Below are 20598 nucleotides of genomic sequence, written 5' to 3'. Positions count from 1 at the left end.
TTCTCAATGTGCTTTCTTTATAGCGCTTTGTTGTCAGAGAACACACCAATAACATGCTGCTGCTGACAAACACACCAATCTCACACGGCCAGGAAGGCAGTCTCTCTGACCCCAAGTCTGAAATTGGACACCCTGCTTTCTGAATGGACAAGTCGGCCATCTGGTGCCAACGAGAGTAGAGTCTAATACCTTGGAGCAACAAAACCTAAAAATGACACCACCGTCATAATTACTAGTGTCATTTAATACTCTGTGGAATCCAGAACCCTGTACCAGTGATGTAAAGTCACATCCTGTGTGAATATAGATGCCCTGCTGCCTAACGTATGATGACATTGTTTACCACCATTTTCTACAGCTACGCTTCTGTAGATCAGAATGCTGAGGGACAGCGAGTCTCCATGTATACAAGCACTAAAACATCAAGACACTCATGGGCTCAATCAACTCATGACCATCAAAGATATAAACATAGTTCTTTTTTTTTTCCTTTTTCTTTTTGGAATGTTCCTTACTGAGAGCTGTAATGCCTCTGGTTAGTTAGTTAGTAATGCAGCTTGTGAATCAGTGAATATACAACATTGTGTCTTGCATTCCATATGGGGTTCATGGTTGCCATGGTGCAGAGGCAGCCCAGAGAGGTCTCCTGCACAATATTAGTAAATATTTATTAGTAAAATATATATATATTTTCAATCAAATTTTATATATATATATAGTTTTACAGAGTAACAAAACTTGCAAGCCACTTTTTTGCTGAAATACTAGCTAACCAGTTTATTTTAAATAAGAATGTGGCAGGCAGAGGCTTGGAGATGCCAGAGACTTGCTGAAGAATCTCAAGTGGTCACTCCAAAAAGGACTTTTCCTTCTGGTGCTGTAGCAGTGCCTGGCTCCACCCCAGATGGGTGCTACACAACGTTTACCACAGAGCCTACGGAGAGCAGCTGGGAATGGGGGGCCCTGGGCAACAGCTCCACCCCTGCCCTCCTGTCTTACCCCCTGCAGGAGGTGACCACAAACCCCGCTACAACAAGCCTGCTCCATCTGCGCCTCTTGATAAGGCGGGGACTGAGACACAGCGTTGTAGGTGGAGACCGTTTGAGTCAGACAGAACTTGAGCCCACCTCTGTGGAAGATCTTTGTCCACAGCCCTTGAAATTCTTGAAAATATATATTTTTCTTTTTAGGGACCACAATGGAAAGTCTAACTTAGTGTTATCCCGGTTACGATTTTAAAACATGTAGTGTGATTTATGATGTATTTTGTACTACTGAATAAAATCTATCCATTGGTCAAGACAAGTCAGTATAGTAGTCCTAGGCCCCCTACTCTGGGTGGGGCTCAATCTCCTAGGCCCCGCCCTGCTCTGGGCGAGGCTCCATCTCCTTGGCCCCGCCCAGCTCTGGGCTGCTTATGGCTTTGAACTGGCTCCTGTTCCACTTTCTGTCCAAGTGGTCTGCCCTGGGGCCGAGGGTCTCCGGGACTTGGAGGTCCGTCTCCAACCTGGACCTGACTGGCCACCTCAGGATGTGTCTGACCTGAACCTGTAGCCTGGTTCTCAGGCTAGCTTCAGGATGGCTCTGGCCTGGTTTCAAAGCAGTTCAGGCTAGCTTCAGGGTGCTAACAGGGAATGAGGGCATGGTCACCATAGCTACAGGGTTCAGCATGGTCTGGCCCACCAGCTGGGGGTGATGAGTCACCATCTGGGCACCAACGGCCGTCTGCTTGCCCACGATGGTGGCTGTGCCCTGGCTGGGGGACGTGCCATTAACCTGGGTGGCATGGGTGAGGGTATGGGCGATGTGGCCCACCATGGCAGGCTGAGAGACAGCCACAGGCTGGGGGTAGATGGTGGGCAGATGGTGCTGACCCAGGTGGCTAACAGGGTGGACAGTGATGTGTCCAATGGGCTGGGGGTGACCTGAGGCCAGCTGCATGGACGCGGAGGAGGTGGTGGTGGCCAGGTGCGCCACATGCTTGGCTCCTCCAGACGAAGCCTGGATGACATGGTTGACCGCCTGGATGACAGAGGCGTGGGAGGCCGAGGCGTGGGCGATGACCGTGGGCTGGAGGCTGGGGGCCGTCACCATGTGGGCGTGGCCTGGGAGGAGCGCACTGGGGGGGGATATGATGTGTGTGTGGGCTGGCAGCAGGGCCTGCATGGGGGTGGCAGTAGTGCTGGACGCTGGGGCGGAGAACGTAGCGGACACAGGCAGGGCCGACAAGGTTAGTGGGTGGGGTTGGGGTGGTGTTTGGCTGTTGTGTTGCATGGTGATGTGCTGGGTGAGGATGGGGGTCACAGTGGTTTGCGGCTCAGGCTGCATGGCTTGTTGAGGCACGCTGGTTAAGGCTGTCCGTGATGCCGGAACATTCTCATCATCCACATCCTCGTCCATGTCTTCACCCTCTGTGAAACAGACAGAAAAGTAATGTTAAAAACATCCCCCTTGATTCTAAAGCACATACGATCACAGCGCACCCGCTTAGGTTAGTGCAGTTAGTGAAGTACTTGGAGATGACCATTTAGTGTCTTATTTTAACCGGAAGTCTAAATTAATTTGATTGGTCGTCTGAATGATTGACAATACCTGAGGCAGTAGAGGTTGAAGCCTGGTCGTCTTCTGGTTGGACAGTCTGTCTGAGGACACGGTCGATCTCTATAACATTCATCCATTGGCTCAGATCGTTTTTCAAGTCAGCCAATCGCTGCTGTGTAGCGATTTTCTCCCGCGCCAATCTTTCCATCTCATGTTCGTACTCCTTCTCCTTCCGTTTCAACGTCTGCAACAGAGACAAAGAGAGCAGAGGGCTCAGTACTCTAACAAGTCCTTCAACAGAACCAAAAAACATCTATATTCATTACACCCTTCATCTTTTTTTACTACAATATCCATCTACAGTTGACATATTAAAATAAAGAAAAGTGCTAGCGGCAAGACCACACACACACCTTTCTCAAACTCCACAAGCTGTCCCTTATCAGTGAGTATTTTATCCTCGTCACTTTGTCTGTGACTAAAAAACTGTTTTGTGACCCCATGTGATCCTCTTATTTTCTCAATGTTTAGATAGAGAGATGGGACTTGCAGCCTTGAGCAAAAGACAGGGACACACATCTCAAATCTGAATAGGGCTACAAACTTACTGGACTTTCTGACTTTTCCAAATGCTTGGATAGGCATAAGAGTTGGATTTGTGATTTGGGTGAAAGTAGAAACCAAAAGAAAAGTTGAAAAAATAAATAATAATCCCCAAGTCATAAAAACATGGTGAGTTCACACAGGAAATCCAAGCCAGGGCAGACTGGAACCCCTGAACCACAGGAAGCACCAGTACTCAGAGTACTGCTGTTATTAAAGACCAATCAACATCCCCCCACACGGACCATGCCTCCTTATGTGGATCAGCCCAACCCACCTCCCCCATTATCCATGCTAGTCTACACCACGGGTCTACACAACCTACCTAGAAGACCAAAATCGACACAACCTACCTAGAAGACCAAAATCGACACAACCTACCTAGAAGACCAAAATCGACACAACCTACCTAGAAGACCAAAATCGACACAACCTACCTAGAAGACCAAATCAAAGGACAGCCCACTTTGAGAAAGGTTTGTCTGACAAACCTAACATCTCAGAACCTGTTGCATCTTTAGACAGGATGAATAAAAGCGACAGACCAACGGACAGGAGAGACCGACAGCAGAGGCAGGAGCTGGGCAGTGACTATCTGGCCCAGTTCTCATTTCTGGTCAGCCGACAAAGGCCTGACAAAACAGGCTGTAGTGGGCATTGCTGGGAAAGCCTGTATGGAGGAGAGAGACAGATTACAGTCTGTCTGTGAGAGAGAAAACATCCAAGCACGAACACCATGATAGAGATTGCCAGGGCAGATGGAGACATTTGGTTTTACTTTCCCTCCCCTAAGGGCCAAAAGACTAAAGCCATGACGCAGCTCTGCTGACTGGACTCATCTATGACTCATAAAGCTGTGTGCTCACAGGCCTGTATTTCCTGTATCTGTGTCGGGTTTTAAACGTTACGGGATGGCAGAGGCTTGTGTTGTTTAAGGTTCTATCAGTTCAGCAACAGATGATACGGCTAGAGACCTGCTGACTGGCTGCTGTTGAGTCACACTTGTTCCCGTCTTCGAGACGGACGGAGTGGTGTGTGCGTGCGTGTGGGTGTGTTGGCACAAAATACTGCAGAAGCGTTGACACTCCAGGAAAAGGGCTACCCCGCTCTATGCTCAAACCTGTATTTCTTTGTCTTGGCAAAATTAAATACAGGAGTCACCCTGTTAAGTTGTCATGGGAACAGCTGAAAACCACTATTGTTTCCTTGACAACTTGTTAGGTGACGAGCAGCTCTATGCACCAGACCACCAGTGGTACCAGGGTAGAATATTAAAGATCCATCAGAAGCGTCACTCCCAGTGACCAAAACGACGCCTGAATGTTTAAACAACAGCTGTAGAACCTGACCAATGAGCCACGCTGTAAGTTACAGTGCAGTGGCATGAGATCAGCAAGCTCATAGCTAGCGTGCGCACACACACACACACCTTTGTAGTCACAGCTGTGTGTGCCTAGTGCCATTACTCATAACACAAGGGAAGGAGACCAGCATGCTGTACTCAATATTCACTGCTCTACAAACCCCCAGGGCCAGTAATGTCTGGCACAATGACCATAACTGTCCCTCTCTCAAGTCTCTTTGCTTATTATGATATGCTACAAGTAGCTAGCAGCTTTGAACCATAAACTGTTCGTATTGACATGCTATAATAGCTGTAGACATTGGCCTTATACAATTGGCTGTTCCATACAGTCTTTAGAGAAACCGTCTCCAGGGCAAGACTGCTATACTACCACCACCTAATACCCAATCTACGACTCAGCCAGACAACACATAGCAACAGCAAGGGACAGACTAGAGTCAACAATGTACATGACAAACAAGATAAGAAGAGCACATGGGAAGATCACTGGGAAACCTATGGAGCAGCACCTATATTGATCAACCTATTGCCAAGCCGCCACCATCAGGGAAATAGACCACTGCAGCCATGAGTAGCCAGACCAAGCTAAAGCAAGTCATAAGGAGACAAGGTATCCCTCAGCTTCAGACATGACCAACAGGACTATCCCAGTAAGGTGCAGCCACGCCACGTCTAGGGCTGTTAATGTTAAAGTAGAGCAGGACTAAGTAGCTGGCGCATAACGTAAACACAACCCAGGCATCGTGCAAATGCTGAAGACATGGCCCCGCTGAGAGGGAAGAGGGGAGCAGGGGGAGAGGCAGGGAGGAGCAGCCAGGCTGTACTCACTGACTCACTTCTGCAGCAGCACTGCTGAGATTAAGCAAACTAGCGTTGGCAGTAGGCAGCCAATCACGTTGCAGAGACGCTATTATCTGCGCACTGTGCCAGCCAATTAGCCAAAGACACAGGTCTTGTGACTACTGCATTTGTGGTGATCAGTAACCGTAAACCATTGTCTTCTCACTGAGCCCCAAGCTAAAACGAGATCATTTCACAGGCTCCAGTCAAAAAGGGAGAGGCTAACGTGAAAGTATGATGAAACGAATTAGCCTCATTATTGATTTTCATCCATGTTTCAGCCAGCCATGGAGTTGTAGTTCATACGTTTTACTCTGACTGCCAATGAACAGCAGATGTTGACAGGTTTATAAGGGACCAAGCTGACTGAATAAAGTCAATCTCATAGGAAGACAAATCGCATTTTTTAAATTACATAATTTCTTTGATATTAAATACATTCCTGTAAACTCAAATAAGACTAATATAATCCTCATATTTAAAATGGAACTTCTAATTCTGCCAACTTGCTCTTCTTTAACTAGAAACAACTCGGATGTAGGCAATAACCATTCGTCTGGGTAAACACATCCAACTTCCCCCTCCCACCAACACTGACAGCACAGAGCCAGTATGCTGACACCACGATAAGAACCCAGGTTCCAAAGCCACAGGGGCGGGGTGTGAAGAAACACACACATACATCAGTTGAATTATCTGTTTAATTTGGGTTTAAAATCTTGTTACTGTCACTCTAAGTGAGGCGTTTCTATGGGAAAAGCTAATGGGAGTCCAAATCAACCGCCTTACTAAAAGCAGTTTCCGGGTTCCTCCAGGTCAAGACCTCCTTCCATTGGCCTCATGGTAAACAGCATTAATGTTCATCCACGGTTAATTCCCTGAGTGTTAAACCACTTAGACGGAAAAAGAACAGGCCTGGTCTCATTACAGGAAGCCTACTCTAACCTTACACTAACCCTGAAAACAGACATAAAAGCAGAATGCCACTATTTTAGTTGGTTTCAAAGCGCACCGGGGGCTCTGACCCAAAAGAAAACCATTTCGGACACTTCCGATGAGATGGGATCTGCGACTGCTTTGAAAGGAAGTGCGGTTCAAAATCAGAACTTACCAACTAGTTGACCCACTTCAGTATTACAAAGGCCCTCTTTTGATAACAAAGCCTTACACAAAGACCTGGAATCAAAAGACGAAAAAACAAAACGCATTGCAGTGCTTAAAATCCTATGACTTCCTGTCTCTCAATAGAAAATCTCCCTCTAGATTGACTGAACTTGAAAATTCAAACTGACATTTCAAAGAAAGAGAACTGCGTTAAAATCTCTGCCTGTAACAAATCATGAACCACTTTTATTCATATCAAGTATTATAATTGATAATATGATCTGTAGCCAAACACACTGAAAGGAGCCGCTTTCCCTTTGTGGAATAAAGCAGTTCCCTCCAACTGCACAACCTCAACAAACAGCCCCTGCTTCCCAAACAAGGCTGGTGTTTACGACTGTGTGTCTTCCTGTTCTACTCTGATGTCGCTCTCCCGCTCACTTTCCCTGTCTCATTCCCCACCCTCACGTTGCTTGGTAGCAAGCCCTCCCAGGCAGTTCCAGGAGGGGAGCTAGCTGTAGCACTGAGCTGGAGCGGTGTGTTTTCCAGGGGCAAGGCCGGGGGGGGGGGGGGCATCATGGGGTTGACGTCACAAGGTTCAGCCTAGCCATGTGCGCTCTGCTCATGTGGCTGTGAGCAGTGAGGCACCAGGAACGGAGGGAGGGGAGCGAGGAGTCCCAGCACTGAGCACTGTAGGGTTTGTGGTTGTACATAGCCCCTCCCCCTCCCACATACAGCCATTTTAACTCACATTATATCAGACAGTAGCAATGAGGTCAGATTAGAACAAAAACACCCACATTAGAATGTATAAATCATCGAAGCAGGGTGTCAATCAAAAACATATTTTGATGATAGGTAAAAAAAATAAAAAATAAATATATATATATATATATATATAATCCTCTCAGAAAACCAATGGTCCAAATTAAATGTCTATATTATAAATCTGTTAAAAAGATAACTTCAGGTTTTTACTCGTGAAGGATGGTGAAGTTCGTCTACATAGGTCCCACTAATGATGTGTTGCCGAGATGGATTTTCCACCATTTTGAATAGAAATATAATCAACAACTCTTCTGGCACCAAAATACAGATTTGCGAAAAACGTGGTAAGTTATCCATCAACTAAGGACACAGAATGCAATATTTTCCAAACTATTAATGAAAACATTAACCAATAAACATTCACATGGGTGTGGTCTGGCACACCAATGCATACAAATCAGTTTCAGTGTTTTGCAAACGCTACAGATTTGAGATATATATATATATATATATATATACACACACACATACACACTCCAGCTTTAGTCTCATTTATGTACTTCTTATGAAGGCTTTATGAAGACTTTAAAAGCAGAATATCACTTAACACGGGACTGGCTAGGGGAAGGGACTAGGAGTACAAACTAGTGATAATCAACTCAAACAGAATCACGGGATGGTTTAATCTGCTTGCATACACCAGAATGTGTTGCAGACAAGCAGTTAGATATGAAAGTTCCTTGTTCATTTCATCTATTAAAGAAGAGAACGAAAAAAAGAAACAAGGAAGTGAGACTTGACTTCTCAGCAGAGTGGCCAAGAGCAAACAGTAACATCGCACTTGACATTAACCTTATTGGAAAACAGAGGCATGCTCCCATAAGAGACAAGAACAGGGCCTTCATTAAGCGTCTCAAATTGCTGATCTATGATCAGATCACTCCAGACAAAAAATATAATATTTATTAAAATCTAAAAGGCAAAGTTGATCTTGGAACAGCACTCCTGCCTGGAGACAGACGGCTGCGAGCATCCCTCACAGATGGACATCTCACATGTAACTCCTAAGATGAATCAAATGAAAAATAATCCTCTGCCCAAATCCTCTTATTCAACATCTCTGGTGCCCATTGGTCCCATTAGCAAACAGCCACGCCTCCCTGCCTCAGCTTGAAGTAACAAAGGGGGAAAATGGGACCAGAAGGGGGCATGTAGAGAGGTCACACGTGCCTGCTCTGCAACGTACCACCATGTCTGGACATGATGTTCTCTGTCCCCCCCCCCCAACCCCCCCACCCCCCCCGACTTCAATCTCATCACTAACTCTTCCCCTTACTCAGCTTCCTTCCACTCCACTGACTCTGCACTATATGAGCCTGACCAATAACAATTAAAGACAGCCGTGTGACTTGCACGACTCTGTTGCCAAAGAGACAGGCTTGCAGTGGGTTTGTGTGTCATATATATATATATATATATATATATATATATATTTTTTTTTTTTTTTTTTCTTGAGTCTGAGGAACTTGCCCGTTTCCCTACACTTGTTCCCGTAGTTTTCTGCCACCACCAAACTTCACGGAACCGCGACGTCTACTCCAAATTGGTCTATTTGCCATGCCTTTATTATACTGTTTCGGCCTAATGTTCAAATGTTTGTGGAAAAAATTTTAGAATGTGCATTTATACAAAAGGAAAGAACATTTTGTAAGTTATTCAAAATAAAGTTTTGTTCCTGCTTATTGAAAGCAATGCTTGCGAGGGCTTATGATGGTTGATTCAATGCTTGATCATGTCACGATCACACTGAATGGGGAGGAACCAGCCAGACATTGTTTCAGCTGTGGCGCTGCAAAAGGACCATGATCTGACAATAGCTGCTCTCTACAACCTAAATGGTGCTCTTGCAATATGCTAATATACTAATGACCACATGTTAGCATGTAAAAGCATTGACATACAAGGAATGGGCCATTTGGCGTGTCACCAAGCCATGACCTCAATGTGTGACTAGAGCGTCCAACCACTGTTCTCATCAACAGAGCACCCTACCATGAGTTTAAGGACATGCCAGTCATGTTTATTTGGTAAAGAGTTATCCTATTAAAAAGCAATCAGGGGGCTACTTTTAGCCAGGTACATTTCTATGGCAAAAAGTACTTCGGGGTAGTGGGATAGTTCAACTCATGGTTAACTCCAATGACCCGGAAAGAAATGACATCTAGTCATGACAGCATGTATCACTGATAAGCACACCAAAGCATAAAGATGTCCTTAATGAAAAGTTATAAAATACCCCTTTAAACAGTGTTTCCCGAATAAAAAAAAATGACGTGGCACTGATCAGATGAATGTTTCAGCGTTGTCTCAATGAAGAGTATGCCCTTTGACTAGACACGTGCAACACACAGTTACAAGGCATCTGGTTAGCATCACATGTTGGCTTTCTTTCTTAGCGACTGTAGCTCCAGCTAACGTTGCAGGATACCCCTCCAATCAGTCGGGCACCAATGCCTGACGTGGCCAAGAACACCATACAAATCAGCTCCAAAATCAGCCTACTAGAAACAAGAAATCAGTTCGCCCTCCTTTTTGCGTGGTGGAATAGGCCAAGTTTAGGCAAGCATCAGGGGATTCAGATTACAGAAATCCCTGTAAACAACAGCTTTTGTATGGAATAATTCCCAAGCATAAAAGCCAACTTTGTGTCCAGGGAAATGCACTACACTTCCCTACTTCCCCAGAACCAAGCAATGGATTTGACACCAACTCCCTCCACACAATGAATCGGAACGGAAATGAACAGCAACAGCCCAGTGGCGAACGATCAATTCCATCCAGCTGGGTTATCGTGGTCACAATCATGCAGTTCTTCTAGTTCACCTGGATGTATCTGAGGGCCGTCCTCAGCACACTGAGGTTCGACGACTTCTTCTCATCCGCGTTGGGGATGTTCTTCTTCAGGGTGTCAAAGCACTCCTTCAGGTGGGCACGTCTGAAAGGATGGAGGGATGAAAGGCAGAGAGAAGTGGGTTTTAGTGAAGGAAAGAGGCACGAGGAGACGACATCTCGCACATTCCAAATGATAAAAAAAATGAAAAGAAGCTAACCAATGTCCCATTTAAGACTACATTTACCTAACTACTTCTGAAATAAGAAATGTTGAACAGGTTTCTGTATTCGTAGTAAAACATCAGAAAGGGTTCCGGCAGCGGGAAGGAAAATCCTCTGCTTAGCCCTTTTTGGGCATTATGCACCTACTACAGTACATGGAAGTAGACCTATTGTGTGCAAAACAGAATCTTCAAAGCCATTATCAAGTACCAAGAGATCATCAATTATAATCAATAGCGTTGACAATTGCAATATCTAAAGAGTAGCCATAAATGGAAGTATCATTTGCATTTATAACCGGACAGAGAAGAATGCTAGCAACTTGGCTGAAAGACGCTGGCAATACTAATGCAGCAAATTTCACCATAACCGTAAGCTGCCCTGTTAAAGAGCTCAACGCTCCGTTTAATAAAGGCCACCATGGGAGAGAGATGCACCCACCTGTTTTTCTCAAGCTTGTTATGTACTTCTCTTGTCCCTGCCCTGTAAAAGCACAGATCGGTGCACATTATAAGTTTGAGTGTCCAGAATGGGCAAGACGACGAGACTCACAGAACAAGAATCAAATATAAAGTCCACCATGATCTCAGTTTAACTACAACAGTAGTATAATGCATAGACCACCAATTAAATCAGATTACGGCACAAGTGTCCAATCAGGACATAGCCATTTTGGAGGACATAACCCGAGAGTAAAGTTATCCAAGAATCCTTCGGTGCAGTTTGGTTGTGATTTTCTGATACTCACTCACTAGTGACTGACAATCCCAGGCATATCTACACAGACTGATCTTCACTAGGAAACAAATCCACATTAAAATAAAAAGGAAAACAACGACAGAAATGGAGAACAAAGCCTAAATCACCTCTCAAACACAAATACTGCCACTTACCCTCCAGGCCTCTTCTTCCCCTCGAGATCAGGGGGGCTGCCTTGGCCCCCAACAGGGCTGGACTGGCCCCCACGGGGCATCTGCAGGGGCAATGGCTGAGGGAGTAGGGCAGGCTGTTGGGGGGTGGAGACGATGGGGCCATGGTGGGGCTGCTGGGGGGCCTGCGGATGCTGCTTCTGCTGCAGTTTATGGTTGCCAGATTGGGGGGAAACCATTTGCGGTAGATGGTGGTGATTTTGCTTGTGGTTCCCAGGTGGGGCCAGAGGCAAGTGGTGGGATGTGACCTGAGGGGAGAGAGCCAGAGGGGCACCCGGTCTTTGGTGGTCCTGCACTGGGGCGTAAGGTTCCCTCCTGTGGGAGGTTATGTCCGGTGCGGCCCCCCGCTGGGGGGACAGAACGCTGGAAGACGGGGTTGGGACAGTGGGGGGCAGGCCTGTGTGGTTTGAGGTCAGCATGGGGACAGGTATCACAGTGGTGAATACGGACGGGGAAGGCAATGGGGGTGGAACAGGGGTGCCGTGGGGCTCCAAGTTGGGGCCGAGCACTTCCGCACGGGTCACATGGTTTATCCGGACTGGGGAGGAGTAAGATGTGACATCACTGGGCCTATGGGTGTGATCAGACAGCTGTTCTAGGCGAAGTTTCTCCCTCAGCTCATTCTCCTCTACAGGGAGGAGACGACGAGATGGTTAGAGGTGGAACATGTTACCAAGTGACAGAAGACATGGTTAAAGGTCAGTTACAATGTTACCAGAATCTCATTACAGCATTAAGGACAAAATAACTGCTCTACAAATGCACTCTTTTGAGAGCAACCACATGGGAGCAATTAGAGTAGTGGGCAGATCAACAGCTTTTCTAAAAATGTTTCACCTTTCAGTTAATGGTCAGATTATCAAAACCAGGGCCCTTGAACTTCCATCCTGGAGGAACAAATCTGTACCTGGTTTTAGTTTCTACCTGGTAGGTAAACTAGTCTGAATCAGCCCCTGATTCGAAGGAAAGGATGAATACAAAAAGTGTTTTGGCCCTCCAGGACCAGAGTTAAACACCCCATCTAAATGCTAGACTACTAGCTGCTTCAGCTACAATGTAAACTAGCTAACATCATTATCAAACAAAACAAGCAAAAATTGTTAAGTAACCACTTATAAGGCTCAGAGAAACAGCCCAGAGTCGTCTGACTATGTACTGAGGTGGACAGTGTGGTTTACTCAGTGAATATCAGTACAATCAGTGAAAACAAGGAAATCTAGGAGCCATTACGTACTTAGCACACTAAGCGTTCACAGCTTATGTTACAACGGTTTGATTCGAAAGGAAATATGAAGCCAGACACCTGCACCCCCCCTTCCCCTTTAAAAGGTCTATTCCAACTCGGACATACGTTCCTCACCAATGGGCAAGCATAAATCCCATCGATTTTCTACCATTCTACCAGGAAAGAACACATTCTCCTTTACAGCAACGAGCACAGAGCAATTAGGGATAACAGCTACGGTTGACGGTCTTTGTCAGCTAGAGTTTTTTCGCCAGTCGCCTCAGAGATTTGAACCAGCAACCTTTCATTTATACTAATGTTGGACAGCCAGTCGAAGAAAAGTGCATTTCATTAACCAGAGTCTTCTGTTGAAGAAAAACATGTGTCCCAAATGCCACTCTATTTCCTTGAGTGGTGGTTCCCAACCTTTCTCCGTTACTGTCCCACCAACAGAACTTTCCTCAGCTCAGAGTATCCCTGAAGTACCCCCTCGTGTTAATTTCACTAGTAAGCCTATGGTGTCATGGGTGTTTTCAAGCACCCCCTGTGGAATGGCCAAGTACTCCCCTGGGTCCTTGTAACCCTGGTTGGGAACCACTGTCTAGAGAGTGTCGTGCACTGTTTGAGAACACAGCCTTGGTTTACTGTAGGGCACTACAATGTCCTGTGATTCATACAACCCATTACATTTTTTTTTGTTTGGGCCTGGCAGCATTGAGGGGTGGGTGGAGGGGTAAAAGGCCAACACACTCAAATGTTCCAATATGCAAGGCTACTTTAAGCAATGTATATCATTACAACAGACACCAGAACATAAAGTTTCAGTAACTTAGCAAGAAGTAAAATACAGGTGCTGGTCATAAAATTTGAATATCATAAAAAAAAGTTTATTTCAGTAAATCCATTCAAAAAGTGAAACTATATTATATTCATTAATTCATTACACACACTGATATATTTCAAATGTTTATTTATTTTAAATTGTGACGATTATAACTGACAACTAATGAAAATCCCAAATTCAGTATCTCAGAAAATTAGGATATGACTTAAGACCAATAGAAAAAAAAAATTTTTTTGTAAATGTTGGCCAACTGAAAAGTATGAACATGAAAAGTATGAGCAAGTACAGCACTCAATACTTAGTTGGGGCTCCTTTTGCCTGAAGTACTGCAGCAATGTGGCGTGGCATGGAGTCCATCAGTCTGTGGCACTGCTCAGGTGTTATGAGAGCCCAGGTTGCTCTGATAGTGGCCTTCAGCTCTTCTGCATTGTTGGGTCTGGCGAATCGCATCTTCCTCTTCACAATACCCTATAGATTTTCTATAGGGTTAAGGTCAGGCGAGTTTGTTGGCCAATTAAGAACAGGGATACCATGGTCCTTAAACCAGGTACTGGTAGCTTTGGCACTGTGTGCAGGTGTCAAGTCCTGTTGGAAGATTAAATCTGCATCTCCATAAAGTTGGTCAGCAGCAGGAAGCATGAAGTGCTCTAAAACTTCCTGGTAGACGGTTGCGTTGACCTTGGACCTCAGAAAACACAGTGGACCAACACCAGCAGATGACATGGAACCCCAAACCATCACTGACTGTAGAAACTTTACACTGGACTTCAAGCAATGTGGATTCTGTGCCTCTCCTCTCTTCCTCCAGGCTCTGGGACCTTGATTTCCAAAGGAAATGCAAAATGTACTTTCATCATAGAATATAACTCAGCAGCAGTCCAGTCCTTTTTGTCTTTAGCCCAGACGAGACACTTCTGACGCTGTGTCTTGTTCATGAGTGGCTTGACACAAGGAATGCGACAGCTGAAACCCATGTCTTGAATACGTCTGTGCGTGGTGGTTCTTGAAGCACTGACTCCAGCTCCAGTCCACTCTTTGTGAATCTCCCCCACATTTTTGAATGGGTTTTGTTTCACAATCCTCTCCAGGGTGCGGTTATCCCTATTGCTTGTACACTTTTTTCTACCACATCTTTTCCTTCCCTTCGCCTCTCTATTAATGTGCTTGGACACAGAGCTCTGTGAACAGTCAGCCTCTTTAGCTATGACCTTTTGTGTCTTGCCCTCCTTGTGCAAGGTGTCAATGGTCGTCTTTTGGACAGCTGTCAAGTCAGCAGTCTTCCCCATGATTGTGTTGCCTACAGAACTAGACTGAGTGACCATTTAAAGGCCATTGCAGGTGTTTTGGGTTAATTAGCTGATTAGAGTGTGGCACCAGGTGTCTTCAATATTGAACCTTTTCACAATATTCAAATTTTCTGAAATACTGAATTTGGGATTTTCATTAGTTGTCAGTTATAATCATCAAAATTAAAAGAAATAAACACTTGATATATATATCAGTCTGTGCGGAATGAATGTATACATTATACAAGTTTTACTTTTTGAATGGAATTACTGAAATGAATAAACTTCTTGATGATATTCTAATTTTATGACCAGCACCTGTAGAGTCAAACAGAACCTTCTACCACAAGGGGGCCTTCCGCTTCGCAACCTTCACTTAAATGACATCTGCCACAACTTGAGAGTGCAAAAATAAATTAGGAAAAACAATTAATTTATTATATTAAGCAAAACATCAAGGTTTCAAACTATGACAAGAAGAGCGTGATGGGTAGATAATAAAGAGCACAACCAGCACTAGCTTTGCGCTTAGAACCAGTAGTCTATGTAGACACTCACTCCAGCATTAAGACCAATCAACGCTCTAATCCTGACACCGTTTTAAACATCCAATCACCCAGATCCTGACCCTTTTTCACATGCTATGAGAACATCATATTAGTCATGAAAGATACTCATTGTGGTGGGCGTTTTACAATTAACTGGTTCTGGGGCTGGTGGAACCCGAATCAGAAGGTTGTTGGCCAGGTATAAATGGACTAAAAGTAGGTTTTATGCCGCTTGCCCAATCCCAAGCCATGTAATAGTTCCAATGTTAGAAGGATATGTTCTGCTGAGACATTGTGTAATTCCACAAAGTAATCTTCTTACTAGGGCCCCATAAGCAAAAACTGTACATGTCGGCCTACATACTATACCACAGATTTTATGTATGTATGTATGTATGTATGTATGTATGTATGTATAGCAGTCCTAGAGCAAACAACAGAATGTTAACTGATTAAAATCATCATCATCATCATCATCATCATCATCCACAACATGAAAACCAAAGTAACATTTGGTTGCAGAATGACAACTTCCATCCAAAAAATTATCCTCTGAAAATTACATCTACAAATACTGAAGCGAGTAAGCAACAGTGAGCTGGATACGATCAGTATCACACAAGCAGGAGTAACTTATTGACATAATTGAAAAACAGCAAAGGCAAACCTCAGGTATATCTTTCAATGGAGAGTGGTGACATGACTGTTTATGTCCCAAAAAAAAAACCTACTCAGAAAACCTCCCTTTTTGCTAGCTCCACAACAGAGACCTCGCAAGTCAGAACTACCCAAGAGTTTAACTTTATGAAAACCTATTTGAAAGCTCTCCTCAAAGGTTTCAAAGACCCTTAAGACGAAGTGAAAACATTGTGTTCATGTTTGTGCAACAGACATGGAAAGTAAAAGCAGAGCAGTTGTAAAAACTGAAAACGAGCTCACATTGCATTATTTAGGTTCGGGGAAATATGACAAGTCAGTGACAGATGAAGGGAGGGGCTCAGTACCCAGGATTAGAGAGGGTGGAATCCCTTTTCTATATCAATGACCTGAACTCATCATCCAATCCGATAGGAGAGTCACCACCCCCACAGCATGCATTTCAAAGTGTAGATGCTAAGGGGGGGTCCAGTTGCTATAGTAACAGTGGGTCGCAGAATCCGTCCAACAACAGAGCTTTACATCCACCATTTACATGAATAAAGGAGCAGAATCAACGTGGCAATTATTGCATGTTAGCTACACAGGGTTCCCTTTTCTTAAACCCCCACATCAATTCAGTGGGAGATTTGAAGTAGGGGACAAATTGATGACATTCAATAGTGGATTAGACACAAGACGCTGCACTTCATAGGCCTGCGCATGTATTACTGCAGTTCACTCATTTGGATGTGCCACCAATATACACCACTGCAATAGACCCCCGACTTGAATCAGGCGGTGTCTGTTCTAATAATGCTCTCTTGCATCTTCCAAGAGGCCAAGGCCACAGGACACATGCAACATCAGTTATTAAAACAGACATTGGACATTTTCTTCAGCAGAGCGGATGTATAGGAACAAACAACAGTTCTGCTCATTGAAAGCCACTTTGGTCTAAGATAAGATTCTTAAATAGAGAGCAGATGTTCTATGACATCAGGAAAACGTCTCCAGTGCATTTGCCTGAGAGGAACAACACACTATCAGTGGCAAAAAAAAAGGGGGGGGGGGCCAACTCTCTCTGCATTCAAGCGTTAAGTAAAGTACTGAAGATGAAACTAAATCTTTTTTAATTTTGTGTAAAAAAAGGTTAAACAAGTCCAAGACCAGGTTTGTATTGAATAGTACATGCGGTACCCACATTTCTTAAAACGGAAGCATTAAGATATGGGACAAGTTCAGCTAGTCAATGCATTAGCTCGGTCAGTTGTTTCACTTCATGGGTGCTTAATTGTAACACCAGCCCTTTGGGGAAGACGTTACCCCCCACAGGACCCAGTCTTTACTAGTCCAATAGACACTTATTGTTCAGCCAGAGTGTTCCAAGTTCAAGACACCTAACAAGTTTGCACTTCTCAAACAGACAAACGACCCCAAAAGCCCAATGAGGATTAGGCTGGTAAGGCGTTGCTTGTGTGCATATGCACAAGGATACTTTCAAAGTTTTGTCTAGTGAATCCCTGAAAGTACATGAAGCAAATTGTTCATTCATCCAAAAAAAACCTTAGAGACCAACCCCTTCTCCGGAGCCAGGAATACATCTTTCTCGATAAGTATCGGATTAGGATGGTCATTTAAAAGACATTACAGACATGAATGACTGTGTCACAGTAGAGTACAGTGTGTTGCTACGAGCCTGTCATTCGGTCACAGGTTGCCTTAAGTCATCAAACTCTTACAGGTCATTACCCTTTGTCCTCACTTTGGGAAGCAAATGAAAGACGGATCATGGAACTGCCTAGTGATTCCAGAGCTATGGATACGGTAGCAGAATGGGAATTTTTGCTTACCATTTGGGTTCCAAACAATGTAATGTGACGTGAAACTAATCAGATATAACATTTCCATCTTTAGATAGGAAGACTAATTATTTCCAGAACTTATATTTTCATTACCATTTCTACCAAACACAGGACATCTTAATTACAGAGTATGGTCGGGTTCTTTGTTAGGTTTACATGCAGCATTGAGAGATAAGAGGCTAGGCATAGATTTCTTCATAAGTAACGACACCTTCCTCTTATATAGGAAGCACAGGAGACCAGAACACAAATCATTGTAAATCCAACATTCCAGGACATGAGTTTGACTTCTAAAGATCTTTTGCACAACATTTTTTTAACTAGGTTGGATGAAAAGTACAAATTAACTGAGGGCATGGGCACTAAAATCAACTCGTTAAGTATAAAACATCTATAGTTCCGTTTATATAACCACTCTAGAGCCGTATAGTAGACGAGAAACACTGCCCTACTTATTTCTTACACACTGTGACGTAGCAGCACTAAAACAAGCGAAGAGTGAGGGGTGTAGTGCCCGGGTATGAAGGAGTGGCAAGAGTGCCGAGAATGCACGTGGTGAAATGGGCGGTACCTTTCCAATCCATTGCAGATGGGGGGGGGGGTGAACTTTTACACGTCACCATCGCAAAAAAAAAAAAAATAGGCGATTAGCGCGCGAGTCGAAGGTATTATCCTAAATGTTCCAAACTACATTTCATATTAAAACTGGCAACAACGAGATCAAAAATGTAAAGTGTACATAGTACGTTCATTTTCAAAAGACTGATTGAACGCGACAGAAGCCGAAGGGGGAAGCCTGGGTTTGTCGTCATGTGATCCCCTCGCTATGTCAGGGCCACGTTCAGTTACAAACCACGAACGGGCCACGTTCAGTTACAACATGTTCTCAAACTTTGTTGAAAGAAATTCCACAAACAGCCGATGTGATCCAACATTCCACCCTTGAAAGACAAGCATGTTTGTTCCATACAGACCCCGAACGCTCCAAAACGTTACGTTTCGCTGAATATGCCCAGGTCATTATGTAAAACGGCTTTAGGCACTCGCTTCGCCACCGCCCTACTATCGGCGATGGGATGTTTTTTTCTAATGTAAAATAATTAATGCTTTTAAACGATTCTAGAAGCGTGCGCGTATATACAGTTTTCCTTTACTGTGATAGTATAGTTAAAACACTATACGTATATCAAATAAAACAACATCTATACGTATATCAATGGGATGCGATTTTATCAACGCGTATATAGCCCAATGCAGTAGAATCCACATGGCTACATTGTATCCTGTCACAGCAACAAATGTGTGTATATACCGTGGCTGACTTTAATAACATTTCGGAATGGATCGTTTAATCTAAAACCATAAAACATGTTGCTTAAGCTTAATACACAACTCAGTAAAAATACACTAGATTAGGAGTTGAGACAAGGAAGTCCGAATAGTCACGACCCCCAACGCAAACAAAGGCAATACAATAAAATGCAGGAAATCGTAAATTATGAACAAGTTATTTTTTAATAGTACCTAGTATTTAGAATTGAGAGCAATCCACCTCACACAGACGATCGCCTGCCAGTATTTTTTTTAAAACATTTGATACGCAACTAATTATTTGTAGATCTTAAAATATCTAAACTTTGTAAAACTCTTCAAATCCTATAATTGATTGTACGCTTTTCTTACCACGTGTTTTCTGTTGTTGCTGGGCTTGCAATTCCAAAAACTTGGCTGCTTCTAAAAGCGTCTCGATGCTCATTCTCCTCCGTTTTGGAAACAATTTCACGAGCAAAACAATTCAAATGTTACAGACTATGCACTTTTCCCCCAGTCTAAGGGTCCAGTCTGTCTGTCACTAAAACTGGACACCCCTCGTAGCTAGAAACTCTTCCACCTACGTAGAGGAGTTGCAACAAGATGGCGCTGAGAAATAGCTAGCTAGTAGGAAACAAATCAAGGCCAACAGCATACCGTTTACGACCGCCCACACATACCCAATATTCCATCCCATACACTACAATGACAACTACAAAACACGAAATGGGGTTTTGGAATGGTATGTCATTTTATAATTACCAAAAAATGAAATCACTAACATTTTGATTACAATAGCGTTATAATTTAGATTTAGCATGACGAACACAACCACGGCCTGACCAGTACATATTTGATCATGTAATCAGAAAGTTTTATTTAGTTTTATCCAAATCCATAAAATATAGGTATCAATTCCCTGCACTGACTGTACGTATTATGAACATGTCATTGCTAAACAGAAAATCTAGTGTGAACAACTATGTAAGGGGCGTACACTTTGATGCGATCTGGCCTTGGTTACCCAAAAGTGAGTTGTTTACACCGGATGAAAAATAGTGAGGGGTGTAGTTGTATGTATACACCCAGTTTTGATTCGAGTAACGACCGGTGGCGTCATCAGTGGACGCGGGGAAAGAGGATCTTTTGAGTGAATGAAAACCAACCTGTGCGTGCGTGCGGCATGAACACAACAACGTAAGCATGGCATAGTTTGGAATCGCTGCTTTGATCACTGAAAACGAAATCAGAGACAGTAACGACTTCAGTGAAGATTACTTACAAGTACTGACTTCTCGTTGATAATAGGCTACAGCCGCAACACAATTATGAAACAATTATTGTTGACTAAAATACAGCTATGACCATTACTATTTTACATTTCCTGGCTATAATATACATTTTCAAATTCAATATTAGTATTGTTTGAAAATCAGCATTTTCTTACTGATGATAAAATATAGCAAGGCCTACGCATTCTTTGCCGAGAGTAAAATCCGCAATTTCATTCGATTACTAACATGTAAACAAGGCTTACACGTGCTCAATGCCATTCTTGTTGTGTGTTGAAGGGTCTTGTCCTTCATCTCAAAGCGGACCTCCTGGGAACCAGTCTTAA

The 20598-nt window shown here is 43.8% G+C and overlaps 1 protein-coding gene across 2 annotated transcripts; it reads right to left on the bottom strand.

The window, feature by feature from the left end:
• Positions 1 to 478: 478 nt before the first annotated feature.
• Positions 479 to 19607, bottom strand: mnta (MAX network transcriptional repressor a). 2 transcript variants are annotated; one of them, XM_010863694.5, is made up of 6 exons: positions 19353 to 19607; positions 11230 to 11893; positions 10778 to 10819; positions 10106 to 10217; positions 2593 to 2785; positions 479 to 2411 (listed from the first exon to the last, which is right to left on the bottom strand). In XM_010863694.5, exons 1-6 carry the CDS (start codon positions 19423 to 19425, stop codon positions 1606 to 1608), a joined length of 1890 nt encoding a protein of 629 aa, XP_010861996.1. In that variant the 5' UTR covers positions 19426 to 19607; the 3' UTR covers positions 479 to 1605. The 2 variants fall into 2 exon arrangements, with proteins under 2 accessions (XP_010861996.1, XP_010862077.1); XM_010863775.5 differs by lacking the exon at positions 10778 to 10819.
• Positions 19608 to 20598: the final 991 nt, after the last annotated feature.

The sequence above is a fragment of the Esox lucius genome, chromosome 1 (assembly GCF_011004845.1).
Source record: "Esox lucius isolate fEsoLuc1 chromosome 1, fEsoLuc1.pri, whole genome shotgun sequence".
Classification (NCBI taxonomy): Eukaryota; Metazoa; Chordata; class Actinopteri; order Esociformes; family Esocidae; genus Esox; species Esox lucius.
The sequence above is the reverse complement of the archived record's forward strand: the minus strand, read 5'-3'. Positions and strand labels throughout refer to the sequence as shown.

What these genes read in the sequence shown, in the direction of transcription:
- mnta (XM_010863694.5), bottom strand. Translation starts at nt 19,425, where the DNA reads ATGAGCATCGAGACGCTTTTAGAAGCAGCCAAGTTTTTGGAATTGCAA. An exon ending in GCAACAACAGAAAACACGTG is followed by an intron (nt 11,894 to 19,352) that starts GTAAGAAAAGCG and finishes TCCTCCCTGTAG; the next exon opens with AGGAGAATGAGCTGAGGGAG. An exon ending in TTCAACCTCTACTGCCTCAG is followed by an intron (nt 2,412 to 2,592) that starts GTATTGTCAATC and finishes TCTGTTTCACAG; the next exon opens with AGGGTGAAGACATGGACGAG.